Source organism: Solea senegalensis, linkage group LG11, assembly GCF_019176455.1.
Source record: "Solea senegalensis isolate Sse05_10M linkage group LG11, IFAPA_SoseM_1, whole genome shotgun sequence".
In the NCBI taxonomy this organism is placed as follows: Eukaryota; Metazoa; Chordata; class Actinopteri; order Pleuronectiformes; family Soleidae; genus Solea; species Solea senegalensis.
The window spans coordinates 19,546,867-19,564,662 of record NC_058031.1 but is presented as its reverse complement, the minus strand read 5'-3'; the positions used below and the strand labels follow the sequence as shown (position 1 = coordinate 19,564,662).

Genomic DNA, 17,796 nt, shown 5'->3' with positions numbered 1-17,796 from the left:
AAGAATGAAAATGTAAATATCAAAGGTGTATTTGCAAGTAGTGAATTATGCTATAGATGCATTTTTATTAAAGTATATTTTAAAAGCATTTTTAAAATGTAAAGGAACTAGACCAGTGTCTGATTTCTAGCTTGTACCTCATGTAGTCACTAGGGGGCAAACTAAAGAAAATAACTACTGGATTTGAGAAACACTCAACGTTCAAAGATCCTCAGTTCCTCCTGGTGACTCCTCAGCGCAGCAGTCCAACGCCTTCCGTCACAGAATAAAGTCCACCTTCACTTTATCACAGTTCAGTGTTCTCCTTCATTTTCGTCCTCATTCCTTTATTCTCATCTTTCGTGCTGCCCAAATATACAGTAAGTTCAGAGCGGTGAATCGGCTGTTTAGCCTGTAAGTGAGCGTTTCGGGCCTCAGACCAGCGCTTCCACCACTCTCGGAGCTCTGTGGGTCCCGTGGGCCGACGCTCCTTAATGTGGCTGGGAGAAATGAGAACATGAGAGTTGGAGGCGTCTCTGTGCAGGAACTTCCTGTTAACATTTAAACCCCTGTCTCGATCAGATGGCTGCTGATTTGCATCTTTAGCTGAAACCTCGGTGGTAGCATTTGCACCAACCTTTTCTAAATCCTCTCTTTTTGCCACAACATTTTGAGGGCCAAAAAAGTGAAGCCCCTTTATTTTGTCCTTGTGCTCCTGAAGCATGGCCTTGCACTCGACAGTTTTCGCCTTAATCTGAAGGAACTGACCTTGCAAGTCTTTCTCATGACGTTCTTCTGCCTTTAATTCATTTTCCCAAAACATGATCTGCTCAATCTCCTGTTCAGCCATTCTCTGCTGGGCTTCCTGCTCAGCCCTTCGAGCCCTCTGCTTTTCCTCAAGCTCAAGAATCTGTTTGTCTACACGTGCTATATGGGCTTCTAAATCCTGCAAACTGCCGAGCTGACTTAAAACCGTTTCTTTTAGACGGTTTCTCTCATCGTCAATGATCGCACTGCTTAAACTGTTCCGGTCATAAGATTTTGCCTCTTGTCTTTTCTTGCTGTGTTTGCTTGCTTTACCTTTCGTCTGACTTCCAATGCAGCAGGATGTTTGATGGTCCAAGTCCGACATTAAACCTTTCTGACCTCTGACTTTGCTTCCACTACCCAAGTTTTCTTTGTCGGGAGTGAGCAAAACATTTAATGAAGTGCGGTTCTTTTTATCCGACTTCTTGCTTCTGTCTTTATCACATGCTGTGCTGTAGACCTTTCCTTTCCCCAGATTCTCCAGCCATTCCCAGGCCTCTTCCATGAGCGTCAGAGACTTTCTCTTCGGTCTCTTTATGTCCTCTTTTGGCTGCTCCGCTTCGTGCCTCAAACAAGGCAACGGTGGCAAGCTTTGGCGATGCAAACTCAGTGAACCACTGCCACGCCGCATCCTAGCTCCTGCGTCTTTCCTTCTCAGTGGTGGACAAGGCTGGTACCTGCCAACGTTGGTTCTGCTCATCTCATCCAAGACGGGGGGTCCACTGAGGAGCAGGGTGAGCTGAACCTCCCTGGCCTGTTCACCGTACTTCTCGAGAGTCTCCAGCAGTCTCTCGCTCGGCGTCATGCACCGCTCAAACTCTTTGAATTTCTCCCGTAACATGTAGCGACCAGGCTGACCTGGAAGAAAACATGACTGTGGTTATTATCAGCTTGCTCAGCACACTAAGGACATAAGTTATGTGACTATTTACAGCTGCAAACATGTGTACCCAGTGCTTGAGCCAACGCTACAACCACTTCTTGACATGTTGTTTCCTCTGTAACTCCACAGACCACACGTGGGACACCGTCCACAGACACCTTCACCTCCATTGTTCCCAGTCTAATGTGGAACAAAAAGCATGATGAGTTCTATTCAGAGCATATATATATATATATATACATATAATAATAAAATTACTGTGACTTACCTCTATGTCCTGCCTGAACTACAGATGTTTGAAGCCGTCTGAGCTGTCGGATTGAATGTTCTGTTTGGGAGGAAGCGAAGAGCAATTAAGGTCAATTAAAATTCCTGATGGCATTTACTACTGGAGGACAGTGTATGATCCCACCCAGCAACATTTTCCATGACATTGTGACAAATAATCATTTCTTTTAACCGTTAGATGCATAAGTGGGATCAAAAATGACCCCATGGGTTATTCTTCAAAGTCTTTGAAATGAAAGGTTTAAATATTTTCATATTCCAGGTATTCCTCATAAAACACGTGTGTGGCATGAGGCCATTTGTATTTAAAAAAAATGAAATTAAGAAATTGCAGTTTTTGTATCACTACCCCACTTTTCCATAAGCGGGGTCAAAAATGAACCCAAGCATTTCCTATGGAATCTCCTAGGAACTTTTGATTCTTATCAACCGATGAGTATAAAGGGTTACCCTAAGTATAAATCACTCTTTTGTTCATCAAAATATGATGAAAATCCTCATCTTTAACCAAAATTAAAGAAATTTCTTTATATATGATTATATTGGGGTAATTTTTGACCCCACTCATGGAAGAGTGTAGGTCATGCATCCAAGGATTAAGAAAGAGCATTATAAATGTTAACTTTACAGGGAGACGTTTTGACATATTAACTATAAAATAAAGTAATGTGCATTTCACCAGAAAATGCAGGTGGGTGTGCTGATTGAGTATGTCTGTCCGTCTGTCTCCTTTTTTATTAATTCAAGGAACGTCTGTCCTTTCATGTCCTGTCTGCGGACGACACTATTAGTGAAATACATATTACTCTTTTCCACTGCCATAGGACAATGATCAGAGGACGGAGACAATAGAAGGGTCAGTTTGTCCGTCTTTCCTTTGTAGACAGTTGTACCAGGAAGAGAGTGGACGATATGTGATATAACAACAATAATAATAATAACATATGCATGTAACGGTGAGTCAGTTGAAGCCTGAGATGGGGGAACTAGGTGCACTAGTTGTCTAAATTGAGGAATATTCTGCTGCAACATGCAACTTCACCAGTAAAAGTTTAATTTTACTCATTGTACCTTTAATGGTTTTTATGAGACTTGGGCTTGAAAACAGGAACAGGTCCTCTACACGTACTGTACGTTCCCCAGTGAGGATTATGAGTGCATAGGTCTGGGTGTTTCTCCTTCTCCTTCAAACAGGAAGTGTGATTACGATCCAAAAACAACATGTAAACATGCAGAGCTCATATACTGAAGCAAATACCTCATTCCTCGGTGGGATTGCGCTGAAGTTCAGCAATTTACTTCAGCAACATGTCAGTTTTCCTAACATATGTGAGGAGAATACAGAAAACATACTGCCACAGCTGCTGTGTCTGAGGTCTCACTCTGACTGTTGGATCAGGTGTCAGATTTATTCCCACATATATACTCTGACATCACCAAAAATCAACACCAAAACAAAGCCATATTCTAGGATACCAACCAATGAATTTGTTATGATATTAAAAATGCTATTCAAGTTAAGCCCAACTGCATCTAATGTAAAACAGTATTTACAAAACCTTTTTTACAATGGGACAATGGGTTTTTTAAAGACAACAAACCCACTTCACAAAAATAAACTGTGACAAGAGCAACTTTATGTTTCTTTAAACTGCCATTCATGCGCCACCTCATGACATTTTCAATAGCTACAAATCTGTCCACATGATGTAATACAAGACAACTTTAACAGCAGCGTCTGAATGTATACATTCAACACCACAAATGACACAAAATAGTCTGAATGTAAACTGATTACTTGAACCGTCGTGTAGAAAGGCTATATTGCAGAATATATGCATAGTTGCACCATAAATTGCCGGATAAGTATACGTTAAAGTGGTTTGTTCCTACTTTCACAGTTATATTTACTTGGCTCATGTTTTGACATTATTTTTTTCATTTGATTCAAAAGAAAAAAAGGAAAACTACAGGAAATGTCTGTGTGGCTGAACTCTACCAAAACATCTACCAGACAGGCAGCACAAGCACCTGTTGTAATGTGAGTCCATGGGATGATTTGAGGGATAATAAAAAGCAGCAAAACTCTGACCCCCTGCTCCCTCTGCTCGTGTCAACGTGTTCAGGTTCATGAACACAGCTCACTGGACAGTGGAAAAGACACTCTTCAGAGAGGTTTTCATTGATTTTGGCTCATGCAAATTTTCACATGCTTGTGGCACTACAGTGTTGGTTTGAAAACTCAATAATTTTAGTTGCACTTAATTCCTCCTATTGTTGATCTCACAAGTTTCTATTAAGAACATGCTGTCCAGATAACAGATTAGCTAAAACATCCATCTTCTACCGCTGTATCCTCCACTGAAAGGTCGCAGGGGGACCATCACAGGGAAACACATCGAGACAAACAACCATCTACTCTCACACTCTCAATTTAGACTGTCCAATTTGCCTAATCCCCAAATCCAGAAACCGGGAAAAACCAATTGCACACATACGGGGAGAACATGCAAAGTCCATGCAGAAAGACTCTTGTTCTGACCGGGTCACGATCCCGGGTCTTCTTGCTGCAAAGGCAAAGAGTGCTAAAGCTAAAACATGAGACAGTTAAATCCTTCTCTGGTTATATTACTCTACTAAGGTATAGATTGTTGGAGCATATATTTAAAAAGAAATATCTAGGATTTAATATTTATAAATGTTTGTCTTTTAAACATCAGCTTCTCAGAGCAATGGCAATCTCATCTGGTATTTTTATTTCCACAGCCTGACTGACTGACTGCCCATTTCCAACATGATATCTTAAACTAGTTGCTCCCCAAATGGAACGCTGACATTTAAGATCACATTCCCTAAAAATAGACGACTTAAGTGTCCACATGTGGCTGGGGATGCACTGAGAAGCAGAACTCGTACTCAGTGAAAATGTGAGAAATGACATCAGGGATTTTTCTTGTGCACCAAAGATGAAAAAGCAATAATTAATTAATTAAATTATTATTATTATTGTTACCATTATTATTGTTATTATTGTTGTTATTGTTGTTAGTGTTATTATTGTTATTACTATTATTATTATTATTATTATTATCATTATCATCATCATTATTATTATTATTATTATTATTATTATTATTATTTTTATTAATATATAAAATAACAACAATAATAATAATGAAAAAATAGTTTCTATGCGCTATATTCAGATAAAAGTCAGTACTGCTCATCATCTGCCTGTTACCATCCCAGCAGTGAAGCGTAACGTTGGCAGCATCCTGCTCTGTTTTGGACAGGGTCGAGGGACAGTGGAATGGCACAAAGCCTGAACTGAGTCAGTGCTCTCAGGACCTCCATCTGGGCCAAGTGATCGCCAGAAGAGCACACAGTGATTAAAGGTCCAGTGTGTGAGAATTAGTGACATCTAATGGTAGCACTGCAGATTGCGACAAAAAGAGTATTTCACTGCTCACCCTTTCCTATTTAGTTTGCATAATAATCTGCTATAACCTGTAGAACACAGGTTTCCATACTATGTTAAAACATATATTTACAGAGGCTGTAAGAGTGTGCAATATTCATATATATAAGCAATCTGATTAAACCAACTATATAAACACACCTGACAAAAAGTACCACGAAATTTGATGATATGCCACAGTTCAAGGTTTGCTTGACTCGTTATTATGAACAAAAATAAAATGTTAAGTGCAGTCAAGTCTATTTTGTGACTTGACGGCACAATTATCACTACTCCCAAAAAAATGCGACATGCGATAAAAACAACACATAAGAAAACAAAAAAGCACATTGTAAAGCCTAAAGATGTGACCTATAAACACACACACCCCAGGATGTCCTTATAAGGAGTTGTGTATTATTCCCACGGCTAGTTACCAAGGGTGCACCTGCGGCATGGATCCGTGCCGCGTGAGCACTAAGGGTTAAAATGCAAAAAGGCATGCTATGCAACAGAGGAAACATGACGATGCAAGATGGCGGCCACTGACCACCATAACGCAATACAACCAAACTAACTGTACTTTCTTTCTTTGTTTTACATTTTGTGGCGTGTGGTGTGAATGTGCTCAGTCTGAACTCCAGCACCAGGCTGTTGTTATATAACAAGTCCCCTCAAATATTCGCACATACTCATACCCCTCTCTTTGTCTGCACATGTGCTGGCCTGCGATTCCTGAGTGAACACAAATTAAAAATAGACTCTCAAACATATGAGTTGCCCGTTGCGTCTTGGCGTGTCCTCTGTGGACATAGCAGGTTCTGGTTACACGTGAGGCAGGGGGCAGCTTAATATTGCACAGACCGAACACAGGGATCCACTCTTCCCTACTACAGGGGTGCAGTGCATGACCACCTTTTTGCCAGTCCTCAGGGAGCGTTTCTCTTCAAGAGCGTCATCATGCCTAAAGTCTTAGTGCCAGGTGAGTGTGGGCAGAACGACTCTGGGGCTTGAATGTGCTCTCAACACAAAATCCTCGGACTGGAGGGTCACACTCTTCCTGTGCATGCAGCCAGTCACACAGGGCACTGACAGCTTTAATGACAGGTTCAATGTGGGGTTAAATAATTCTAATAAGTCGTGCACACTGACTAATACATTGTTGTCACGAGTAACCTTTCCTTAATTACGTTACAGCATATTTACTTAATAACAAATTGCTGAGTGGTTCCAGTTTCTGCCGAAAGGATTCACAAAACTAATAATAACCTTTTTATGTCAAACATGATACATGTTCTCATTTCATAGTTTGTTTTTTAAGCGTTCATTACATTCCTTGTTGCAGTTGAACAAGTATATAGAACAGCCCATGTGTTAAAATCTCACCTATATGCTGGTGTAATGGATTCTAATTTTACTTTCACTAGGCTCGAGGCAGGGGTTTTTCAGAGGGTGAAAAATAGAAAAGTAATGTTCAAAGCAGCTGGACGAGCTGCATCTCACAGCTGATAGGGTTTAGTTTGAAATGTTCTATCTATCTATCTATCTATCTATCTATCTATCTATCTATCTATCTATCTATCTATCTATCTATCTATTTTATTTTATGTGAGAAATTGGCTTAAAATGGACGATATTCATGATGATATTTAACAGAATTTCAAAGTAAAAGTGTTATGGATACAGCTGACAATAAAAGAAAACGTATTTAGGATGCAAAATGAAATAAAATATTAAGTATATGACAACACGAACAACTGTAATAAAAACACTAAACAAGCTCACATATATACTGTATATACACACGTATAATTTTACATTAAATATATTTAAAGGTGTGATATACTGTATATAACCTCATGCAGGGGTTACACTTTGGATTTCACACCAATGTTGATGTGCAGTTCAAGTTCATGTTAGCAGATTTTTACATCCTGGCAGAGCAGCAGTGGAGAACTGACAAGAGCTGTGTTCATGAGCAAGTTGAATCAGATAAATAATGTTTTCTACACAGCACATCCACAGTTGTGATGTGTAGGAATCGTCTCATTAGAAAGTATGTGACCTTTATTCTGTAGCTTTCCATATTAGCTGTGACACATAACCACACTTGTTCTGTTTCCCTCTAACCCTCAACCTCCCACACTGACTGGGACATTTTGCTAACCTTGCAGAGGGAGGTAAGTACGAGTTTCAGATGAATGAGTTTGATTTGTATCGGGCCAAAACATAGCATAAGAAAGAAAGAAAGAAAAGAGAGAACATTTGAAACAGTGTGGATCATTACAGATGCATGAAGTACTGTAAGAATATGTGACAGCAACCTCATTTTTTCCTTTGGTGATTATTAAATCAATGCATAGACATGAACTGTGCATTTTGGAAACAGATGTTATTTATTAAACTGCTGTTCACATTCAATATCAGCTTCATTACTGTGTATCATATGCAATCATATGCAAACGTAGCATCACCACCAAGTCAAAGCTGAACTGAAAGTGAACACTTCCATTAATAAATGACGTTTTGCCATGGAGCTCGCTGACTCTGAATGATCAACAGGTGGACACGGATGGATTGTTGGTTCCTGAATGCCACATTCAGACATTTTAAGCATCTTCATGTGCATGAATTTCTCACAAAAGGTCGAGGAGCAGTAGAGGTGTCACGTCACCTGAGCACACTTGATTAAAAACGTTTTTTTCTACAGTGGGACCAGTGAGGCCAGAGAGTCATCTACTGTTTTGTGAAGGTGTCGTTACAGAGAACTTGTCCAACTTTATCAAAACTGTGACAGAAAATTCAGCCCTAACATTTACGATCCCTCTTCATTATACACCCCCACCATTACTGGCATATTAAATAAATACTAATTATAGTACAATGTTCCACATGTAATTGCACACCAATTACATGGAACAATGTGTTATGCTGTAAATCACAGTAACCCTAATAATTACTTACCGAATAATAACGCATTTTTGTGATTTTAACCCATGCTCTTTTGGATTTATTCTGGGTGACGCTACTCTCTTGCTGGTTGTTCAGGTCCACAGAGTAAGTATATGGCGGGTGAGACACACTGTGGAAAACAAACACTCTTTAGTCATGTGATATTTGCCATATTAGAGTTATGTTTGAGTAGAAAGCCTTGGCTCCTGGTTATGAAGTGCATGCAACAAGTAGTTCAACCTAGCGATCTGTTGCGGCAATCACGTAGTAGTAGGCACTTCTGAACATATTTCATGACACTTAAATGTCTTTTTAAAAGTGCTGTCATGCTCCAGCTATTTGACCTTTGACCTTTGAGCCACCTTTCATGTGATAAACATCCGGTTATGGCCACAAAGAGCCACAAATAATCCTCACTTTTAAAAAGCACAATAACAAATGATGTTGTAGTGTATCAGAGAGGCTCTACCGTTTTGTATCCAGATGACTTGAGTTGATTGATAGTGTGTGTGTATGTGTGTGTGTGCGTCAGTGCTTAGTAACTGTAGTTCTTGTATATTGTAGAACTTTCCAGCAGGCAAAACTATCACTCTGCTTATTGTTGTATGTGACAGATATTATGTTTAAGACAATCTCCATTGTGTTTGGAGCATGCGCTGTTCTAATCAAAGCTCAGTTGGTATCAAAGTGCAGTTTGTCATCAAAGCTTTTCTATCAAAGCTTTTTTGTTATATGTTAACCTTCATATGTGTCTTTGTCTAACTACTAATCATCAGAACCCGTACGACTTGTCGGTTTTACAACCTTAGTGTGTGTGAAATACAGCTTCATAAAGACACTCGAGTTGTTCTAGTTGCCCTTTCCAGAAGCGATTATTGAGCTGAAAGGATCAGTCAGTAAAAATCTGGACAGTTGTAAAACCGTTGTCGGAGCCGTACCAGCAGAGTACCTGTAGTGCCTGAATCAATCCTTGGTCATGTATGCAACGCATGTGCGCATCGGGTTGGGTAACGTATATGCTTTGTATGACATGATCCATTATCGTCCATGTTATGTCCAGAATTCAGTAGCAGTGGGTTTTGCAGTGCACCAGAAGTTATTTGTGGCTTGCTTCATGGCCCAGACCTGCTTAGTTTAGTGATGGTTAGTGATGATGCAGAGTGCATTTCTCTCAGTGACAGAACAACATGCCTCTGCTGTGTCCGACAGAGACCGATGACAAGATGCGAGCCTTCGCGGAGAGTGTCTTCGCATCGGAGACCAAAGATGAAAATGTCCGTGATGAGATTTCCATGTTTGATGTGGCTGAAGACTGTCCCATCATCCATCATGAGATGGCCCACCATCTGCACACGAAGGACAATGCTGAGAAACGGTGAAACTCATGATTTAGCTGTTATTATGAGTTGGAGCATAATAGAATCTGTTCAGGACAGTTTTTCCCAAACTTTTTTAAAGGGACACCCACTTTTTAAAGATGACAAACTATCATGACCGAATTCACAATAAAATATGTGTGAAAATGTTGAAAAAGCTTCAGAATTAGCAAATTACATTGGTGACCCAAATTCTTTCATCTTTGGGCCCCCGACCCATTCTCTGGGAATGACTAGGACAAAAGTCCCTGAAATGTCTCCACTTGACATTAACTCTCTTGACAGTAATTTGTTTGGTTGGCGTTTCAGACATTTGGACGGTGATTGGAGCCAGCCACTAAACCTCACCTGTGTTTGTCCACAGCAAGAAGCACCACCGTTGCTTAGCCATGGCTGTGCCCAAAGCTGGTGTTGCTCATGCAGCTGCAACCCCTGTAGTGTCAGTGGAAGTGGACACTCCCACCTACCTGGAAGTGCCCGACTTCCAGAGAGTGGCCATCATAGGAGACTATGCCTCCGGGGTACTGTTAATGGATCAACTGATCAGTTATAGTTTTAGTCCAACAATCACTGATATTATTCACTGAAATTGAGAGGGGGAAAGAATAAAAGTCAAATGTATTAGGAATCATCTTTCATTGGGCTTAGCAACAGGTTTTTCTCCAAAGTTCATAATGTAACCTTTCCTTGGACTGTGTGTGTGTGTGTGTGTGTGTCTCAGTAGGCTCACAGCCTCTCTGTGGTGCTCATGTTATCGGGGGTTTAGGTTTCATGGCTGTGGCTTTGACATTTACAGATAGAGAGAGAGAAGCACACACTGGTTTGCTTAAGTTTCCGCTTTAGCCTTGAGTTTATTAACATATTGATACTGACTACATCACACGTTGCCGAATATCACACTGAGCAAATGACTTCTCACTGTTGTCTACTGAATATTATAATAATCGTCTTAGTTAGAGATACACACTATTAAAAAAAACTACATTTTCTTTTACCTGATTACTATCTTCATTCATTCACTGTCTACTGCTTTATCCTGCACATTAGCGTGGGGCCAGTCCCAGCTGACACAGTGTGTAATGCAGGGTCCACTACCGACAGGTCACCAGTCCATTGCAGGGCCAACATGCAGAGACAACCACTCACTCTCACATTCACACCTAAGGACAATTTAGAGTGGGGGGGGGGGACTAATTACTCAGAAGACCACTGGGGGCAAAAGAGGTTACACACTGCAGCTTTAACTCTTGTATTGGAGATTGTGTAATGATATGTTACCACCTTCGTCTGCTTCTTAGGTGACCATGGATGACTTTGAGTTGTCCTGTAAGGGTATTTACCGTGCCTTAGCCATCAGGGAGAAGTACATGAGACTGGCCTATCAGCGCTTCCCATGCACGACCTCCCAGTACCTGCGTGAGATCGAGGGAGAGAGCTTCAAACCTGAGGATCAGGTGCAGCCACGTGAGGAAAAAGACATCGGGACGTAAATGAACTTAGTTATATGTTACAAACTGTATGTTGCATTCATATCTTGTGTTTATCCTCAGTCTTCACGTCTCCTCCAAAGGATGGGGAAGACCCCTTTGATACCAAGGACCTGCCGAAGAATCTGGGCTATGTTGCTCGTATGAAGGACGGTGTTATGTACGTGTACAACGACGCGGCAGCTGCTGACAAACATCAGCCCAAAGACCTGCCCTGTCCTGACTACCTCACCTTCATCGATGACATGAACTTCCTCATTGCGCTCATTGCACAGGGCCCAACGTGAGTGTTTTAACCCAGGCTCAACTTCAGTGTAATTCTAAACTTTTCAGTCATGACAGCTGGCCTTGTTTTAGACGACCACCATGGATGACAACACAAGTCATCACAACTCAGAGTGTGTGTGTGCATGTGTGGGGTCCTGACGATCCACACGGGGGCCACGGAGATGTACAAACAACATACAAAGTCCAGACACTTGCAGACATTTTCATAATTTCTTAAAGTAGCAGCGGTGTGTTGTACAGACACAAACGCTAACACAATATGACACTGAAGCCCCCATTGCCATAGGACAGCTGTGAATCCTCTTATAGTGCAGTTTAGATTGTTGATTTGCTGTTGTTTGCTTTGCAGTAAGACTTACACTCACCGCCGTCTCAAGTTCCTCATGTCGAAGTTCAACGTACATGAGATGCTGAATGACATGGAGGAGCTGAAGGAGCTGAAGATAAACCCCCACAGGGATTTCTACAACTGCAGGAAGGTACTCATTTATTATTATCATTATTATTATTATTATTGTTGTTATTATTATAACAATAATAATAATAATACTAATATTTAAAATATAATAATACTACCCAGTCGACTTTAAGGCCTATAGCCCTGTTGCCATTTGTTATATGGGAGAGATTTCCACAATGGCAGTCCTATGCTGCTTGAAAAAAATGTAATACATTGATGGATGTCAGAAACAATCTCTTATTTATTTATAAGTGAGTATTTTTATGGTGTCATGTGGTAATGCTCCATCACCCTTTAAATGTATTACACAGTAAATATTGGACTGAAGCTTAAATGTGGACAAACGATATATTGTAAATAAAATTGTAATTACAATAACTGACAGAAAAAATATTGAAAGTACATATTTTCTCCTATTTGTTCAGCCATACATTGAAAAAAAACAAAACTAAAACAACAATTCAAGTGTCTGAACATCTAAAAAAGGTAAAGATTTATTTTAACATACTCATAGAAATGATTAGACAGTACACGCCGTACACTTACATCTGGTTTTCCAGACTCACAGCTGCCATTCACCTTGTGAATGTATTTGGTTCCCTCTTGTGACCAAGCAGAGTTATTGCATCACATTAACCCCAAAAATCAGCGATCCACTCTTTATTGTAATCTCTTTGCCATTCCAGGTTGACACCCACATCCACGCCGCTGCCTGCATGAATCAGAAGCACCTGCTGCGCTTCATTAAGAGGTCTTACCGCGTGGACGCCGAGCGCGTCGTGCACAGCCTTAAAGGTCGAGAGGTCACCATGAAGGAGCTGTTCGAGTCTCTCAACCTGCATCCCTATGACCTCACTGTGGACTCACTGGATGTGCACGCTGTATGTTTCATGATGGACGTAGATCAGTGATTATTTAAACTTTATGAACGCAATACAAATGTACACGTAGTGTCATAATATATAGGTTTATAAACACACCAGTTGAGTAAGTGTTACACGAAAAATAGTCAATCAAATTCTTTTATCACTGTGTAAAAAGGTTTCTTTCTTACAGTTGAAACGAGTACTTAAAAGCACACTTGCATTGTTATGTTTAAATCTACATGTCTTTTGACTGTGCCGCTCTTTTGTTTCTCTGAAGGGGAGACAAACTTTCCAGCGCTTTGATAAATTCAACGCCAAGTACAACCCGGTGGGAGCGAGCGAACTGCGTGACCTCTACCTGAAGACAGAGAACCACATCAGTGGAGAATACTTCGCCACCATTATCAAAGTATGTTTCCGTATAGGCGGGGTACATCCTGGACCGATCGCCAGTCGTGATAAGATATTGTAGCTACAAATGATTGCATGTAAAAATGATGTCTAATTTAGGAAAATAAATGATTCTGCCAGGTGAAGAATAATAGCTCTAAACAATACTGTGTACACCCACCTCTGTAGCTTTAAACAAGAAAAATACACACGTATAAAGTAGTCATGACAATAACAACAGTGTCAACAAAAGGAAGTGTTGACCCTAAGTGTCAAACTGAACCAGATTACATCTTTGTGTGAATCAGGAAGTAGCCAGTGACCTTGAGGATGCCAAGTACCAGTACGCCGAGCCTCGTCTGTCCATCTATGGCAGTAACCCCATTGAGTGGACCAAGCTCTCAAGCTGGTTTGTCAAGCACAGAGTCTTCTCACCGAACCTCAAATGGATGATTCAAGTGCCCAGGATCTAGTAAGTTTTCTAACTTTCCCGCACGCCATGTGACCCATGAGCCAATAATTTATCTTATCTGCTGTGGATGAATTATATATATATATATATATCTCATTTGCTGACACCAACACTCCACCAAAGGCCTGTTGTTTGTTTGCATAATCGTGCAATTTGTCCTTCTTTTATCTTAGTGACATTTTCAGAGGCAGGGACTTTGTGCCCCACTTCGGCAAGATGTTGGAGAACATTTTCCTTCCCGTGTTCCAGGCCACCATCGACCCACAGTCCAACCCTGAGCTCAGCATCTTCCTCAAACATGTGAGTCAGAAACGGCATAAACAGCAACAAGATCCAATATCTATACCTCTTATCTTTGCTGTTACTTTGGTTTCTTCATCTTGATATGAGCAGGTGTGTAGATTATTGTCTGATGAAGGCCTGGATCATTTTTTTATTTTCTTCTCATGGACCATAGGTGACAGGTTTTGACAGTGTGGACGATGAGTCCAAACACAGTGGTCACATGTTCTCCAGCAAGAGCCCCAAACCAGAGGAGTGGGACATCGCCAAGAACCCCTCCTATACCTACTACATTTACTACATGTATGCAAACATCGCTGTGCTCAACCAGCTCCGCATGTAAGTAACTTTGTCTGAACGTTTCTTTACATTCCATCTTGTCCTCTGTAAATACTGAGTGACCTGTTTGTCTTCTGCTCTGCAGGCAGAGGGGAATGAACACGTTCATGTTCAGGCCTCACTGCGGTGAGGCTGGTGCCATCACCCATCTGCTGGCTGCCTTCATGACTGCTGACAACATCTCCCACGGCCTCAACCTCAAGAAGGTTAGTCCTCTCTTAATGAGACAAAATGGAGGATTCCACGCATCGTCTCACTGTACATGGAGATTATAATTCAGCAGCACACACGCCAGTTCAGGGTGTCACAACTAATATAAGTTGAATAAAAGATGATGAATGTGTTATTTCCTCTGTCACAGGCAAAGATTTTTGAGCGACATGCATTACATTTGGACAGACAATTGGGAGATAAAGCCACCTACTCTATCGCTCTCATTGGGTTGCGCCTTTTTAATTTTCCACATTTTTCTTCTCTACACTAATTTCTGCTCTTACTACCTGAATATTAACAGTGGAATATTATAACAGATTTGTTTACAAATCACCTATCTGTCCATCTCTCATTTAACCTCGTAACACTTTAAATTCCAGTACAATAACAACTGGTAAATAATCACCAAGAAAGCTTGGTAATAACAATAGAAATGTGCGTGGGACATAAAGACATATGAAATGTGTTAGGTAAAGGTATTTGGATGTTACTTTGGAAATAATAATATTTTCTCTTTATTAAAACACTACTAACGTTAATTTTAAATTAAATTAAATTTTACCAAGTACCAAGAAATTGCATTAGAAATTAAGAGTGGATGAGCTCTAAAACCTCATGATGCTTTCAGGGGTTGTTGGTCATGGTATTGATTATTCGTGAGTTTCTACATCAATTTTAACAGTCTCAGATTTAAGAGTCATACTACCTGTAATCATCAAGTAACTACATTGCTCTTTATGTCGTTTTTTTCTTTTTAATTATCAAGTCAAAATGCCAACTGCACCCGATCTTGTACACTGATCATATGAACCTTTCACCACCAGAGCCCCGTACTGCAGTACCTGTACTTCCTGACCCAGATCCCGATCGCTATGTCCCCCCTCAGCAACAACAGCCTGTTCCTAGAGTACGCCAAGAATCCTCTGCTGGAGTTCCAAAAGAAAGGCCTGGTCGTGTCTTTGTCCACCGACGACCCCATGCAGTTCCACTACACAAAGGTCAGAGCAGAAGTGGAGAAAGGGCCTTTGATGATAATGTACACAGTGGTGTATACTGTATGCATATACACATATATACTATAATGCACATTCACACAAAAATACAATAGGAAAGGCATTGAATGAACATTCATCATAAACACTCTTATGCCAGATCATGCACAGCCTCTAGATTTCATTTCAATATTAAAATCAAAGCTGCATTTGCTACAATTGCAACCCAGTAGCAGAGCACACAGCTCTAAATGTTAGAGAAATCTGAATGCCATTGACAGTGGCTGCTGTTGCTTCTTGTGCCCAGTGGGTGGTGCTAGAGAAAGCTCACCAATCACATTTTATTTCGTAGTATATCAAGTGTAGACTCACTCACTACATGCATGAAATTTCATTTAAAAAAAAGAAAATGTACATTTCCAGCAAAGAAAATCAGGGCGGAATACTGTGTTGTGTGACCTGAACTCCTGTTTTGAAAGCTCCACAGTGGAGATTTGGCTGGTGCCATGTGTCATCAGATGTGAAACACTTTATTGTCTTTTTTTATTTAAATGGGAGCATAATTTACTAAAATGACATCATGTGCTATTGAAGAAGACCTGAAATTTGGATTGGCTGTTCGGGGTCTGTGTATGGTGTCTCCAGCTTTCCTCACAAAACCTCAAAACATGAGAAGATAATGTAGATAACGAATGGATTATTTTGATGGTTGGTGTTTTTGTCCACAGGAGCCCCTTATGGAGGAGTACGCCATTGCAGCCCAGGTCTTTAAGCTCAGTACCTGTGACATGTGTGAGATTGCCAGGAACAGCGTGCTGCAGAGCAGCCTGTCTCATGAGGTAACACACCTGATGGAGAAGTTTAAACGTGATGCTACTTTTTCACACAATTAAAGGTCCGGTGTGTAAGAATAAGTGACTCCGTTAAACCTTTCCCCAGTGTGTCAGGCAAATATAGTGGCTTTTAAAAACCAGAAAGGATGTTGTTCTTCCTTGTTTGTGTAATCTGATGCTGCTATAGAAACATGACAGTATGGCCTCCGTAAAGCAAGTCCCTTGCCTAATGTACATATAAAAGGCGGATTTTAAGGCAACATAAACCAAATTGTATTTTTATTTTAAAGCAGTTATACACTTACACAAACATCCTTATTGGTAGTGTATTATATTTCTACCAATAAACGCCCCTGCATGTCACACACTGGTCCTTTAATAAATAGCTCTTTTGATAATATGGCAACCAATTTGGTGCTTCTACACTGAAAAGCAAAGGTGATTGAAATCATTTCACTCAAATGTGCCTGTGATTTTCATCTCTAGGAGAAGCTCCACTTTCTGGGACAGGCCTACCTGAAGGAAGGCCCAGAGGGCAACGACATCCGTAAGACTAATGTGGCCCAGATCCGTATGGCGTACCGCTATGAGACCCTGTGCTATGAGCTCAACCTCATCAAGGAAGGCCTGAAGACGGAATAAACTCATATTCTACTACTCAACTCATATACATGACATCCAGCTAATTTCTTCAGTAGCTACATTTGTTTTTCACAGTAACTCTTAATTGAACAAGCCCTAAAGGAACCAGCCTTCTAACTGATGTTCTCTCCTTTGGAAAAAGAAACATGATTTGTATAATTGTCATGTACAATACAGTACAGAGTGTGCACTCCATATTTGAAAACATCATGTATAAGATTGAAAAGAAATAAAATGCGAAAAAATACACTTGTACGTGTAGTATTGTGATGCAGGGGCTTTTTATTTTGATAATTCTGATTTTGTTACTTGACTATGCTCACATTTACCAGGCTGAGGTGCCTCATATCCAAGTTTTCCATCCGTGTGAGTAAAATCAGATGTTTTGTCAGTGCTGTGTGGACACAGAAATCCAATCGTTGATTCTAGAGTATTTTCAAATCAGACTTCGGTAAGTATACGCACCTACGGCACGGCAAAGCCAAACGACAATGAGTTAGTGTAATTAGTATGTATTAGTATTATATAATGTACATAGTTACAGCAGCAAAGACAGTAAAGATAAAAATAATAATAAATATGCATTTCCAAGAAAGTACAAACTTAACGCAAACTTAATTCAGTTAGTGGCCCTAGTTGTTGCACAATAAATCACTATTGCCATAACTTATCGACAGAGTCTTTATGATGTGGGCCATCTCCTGTAAAAACACACACTCACACTATTGAACTTAACAGCGCTGGCAAACATTTGCTTCTCCTCAGCTATAAAGATCATCATCACTTCTAA

The 17,796-nt window shown here is 40.4% G+C and overlaps 2 protein-coding genes across 5 annotated transcripts; one reads left to right on the top strand and one right to left on the bottom strand.

Annotated features, from left to right (window-relative positions):
- Nucleotides 1–286: 286 nt before the first annotated feature.
- Nucleotides 287–1,842, bottom strand: rassf11 (Ras association domain family member 11). Its single transcript, XM_044037603.1, has 2 exons — nucleotides 1,737–1,842; nucleotides 287–1,644 (listed from the first exon to the last, which is right to left on the bottom strand). The coding sequence occupies exons 1-2, from the start codon at nucleotides 1,837–1,839 to the stop codon at nucleotides 287–289; spliced, it is 1,461 nt and encodes a 486-aa protein (XP_043893538.1). The 5' UTR covers nucleotides 1,840–1,842.
- Nucleotides 1,843–6,242: 4,400 nt separating this feature from the next.
- Nucleotides 6,243–17,253, top strand: ampd1. Of its 4 annotated transcripts, XM_044039209.1 has the most exons (17): nucleotides 6,243–6,396; nucleotides 7,589–7,594; nucleotides 8,463–8,471; nucleotides 9,576–9,741; nucleotides 10,107–10,263; nucleotides 11,041–11,206; nucleotides 11,293–11,512; nucleotides 11,867–11,996; nucleotides 12,664–12,858; nucleotides 13,121–13,252; nucleotides 13,542–13,705; nucleotides 13,879–14,005; nucleotides 14,163–14,326; nucleotides 14,412–14,532; nucleotides 15,364–15,537; nucleotides 16,260–16,370; nucleotides 16,851–17,253. In XM_044039209.1, exons 1-17 carry the CDS (start codon nucleotides 6,375–6,377, stop codon nucleotides 17,004–17,006), a joined length of 2,220 nt encoding a protein of 739 aa, XP_043895144.1. In that variant the 5' UTR covers nucleotides 6,243–6,374; the 3' UTR covers nucleotides 17,007–17,253. The 4 variants fall into 4 exon arrangements, with proteins under 4 accessions (XP_043895144.1, XP_043895145.1, XP_043895146.1 ...); XM_044039210.1 differs by lacking the exon at nucleotides 7,589–7,594 and having other exon boundaries at nucleotides 6,244–6,396; XM_044039211.1 differs by lacking the exon at nucleotides 8,463–8,471 and having other exon boundaries at nucleotides 6,244–6,396.
- Nucleotides 17,254–17,796: the final 543 nt, after the last annotated feature.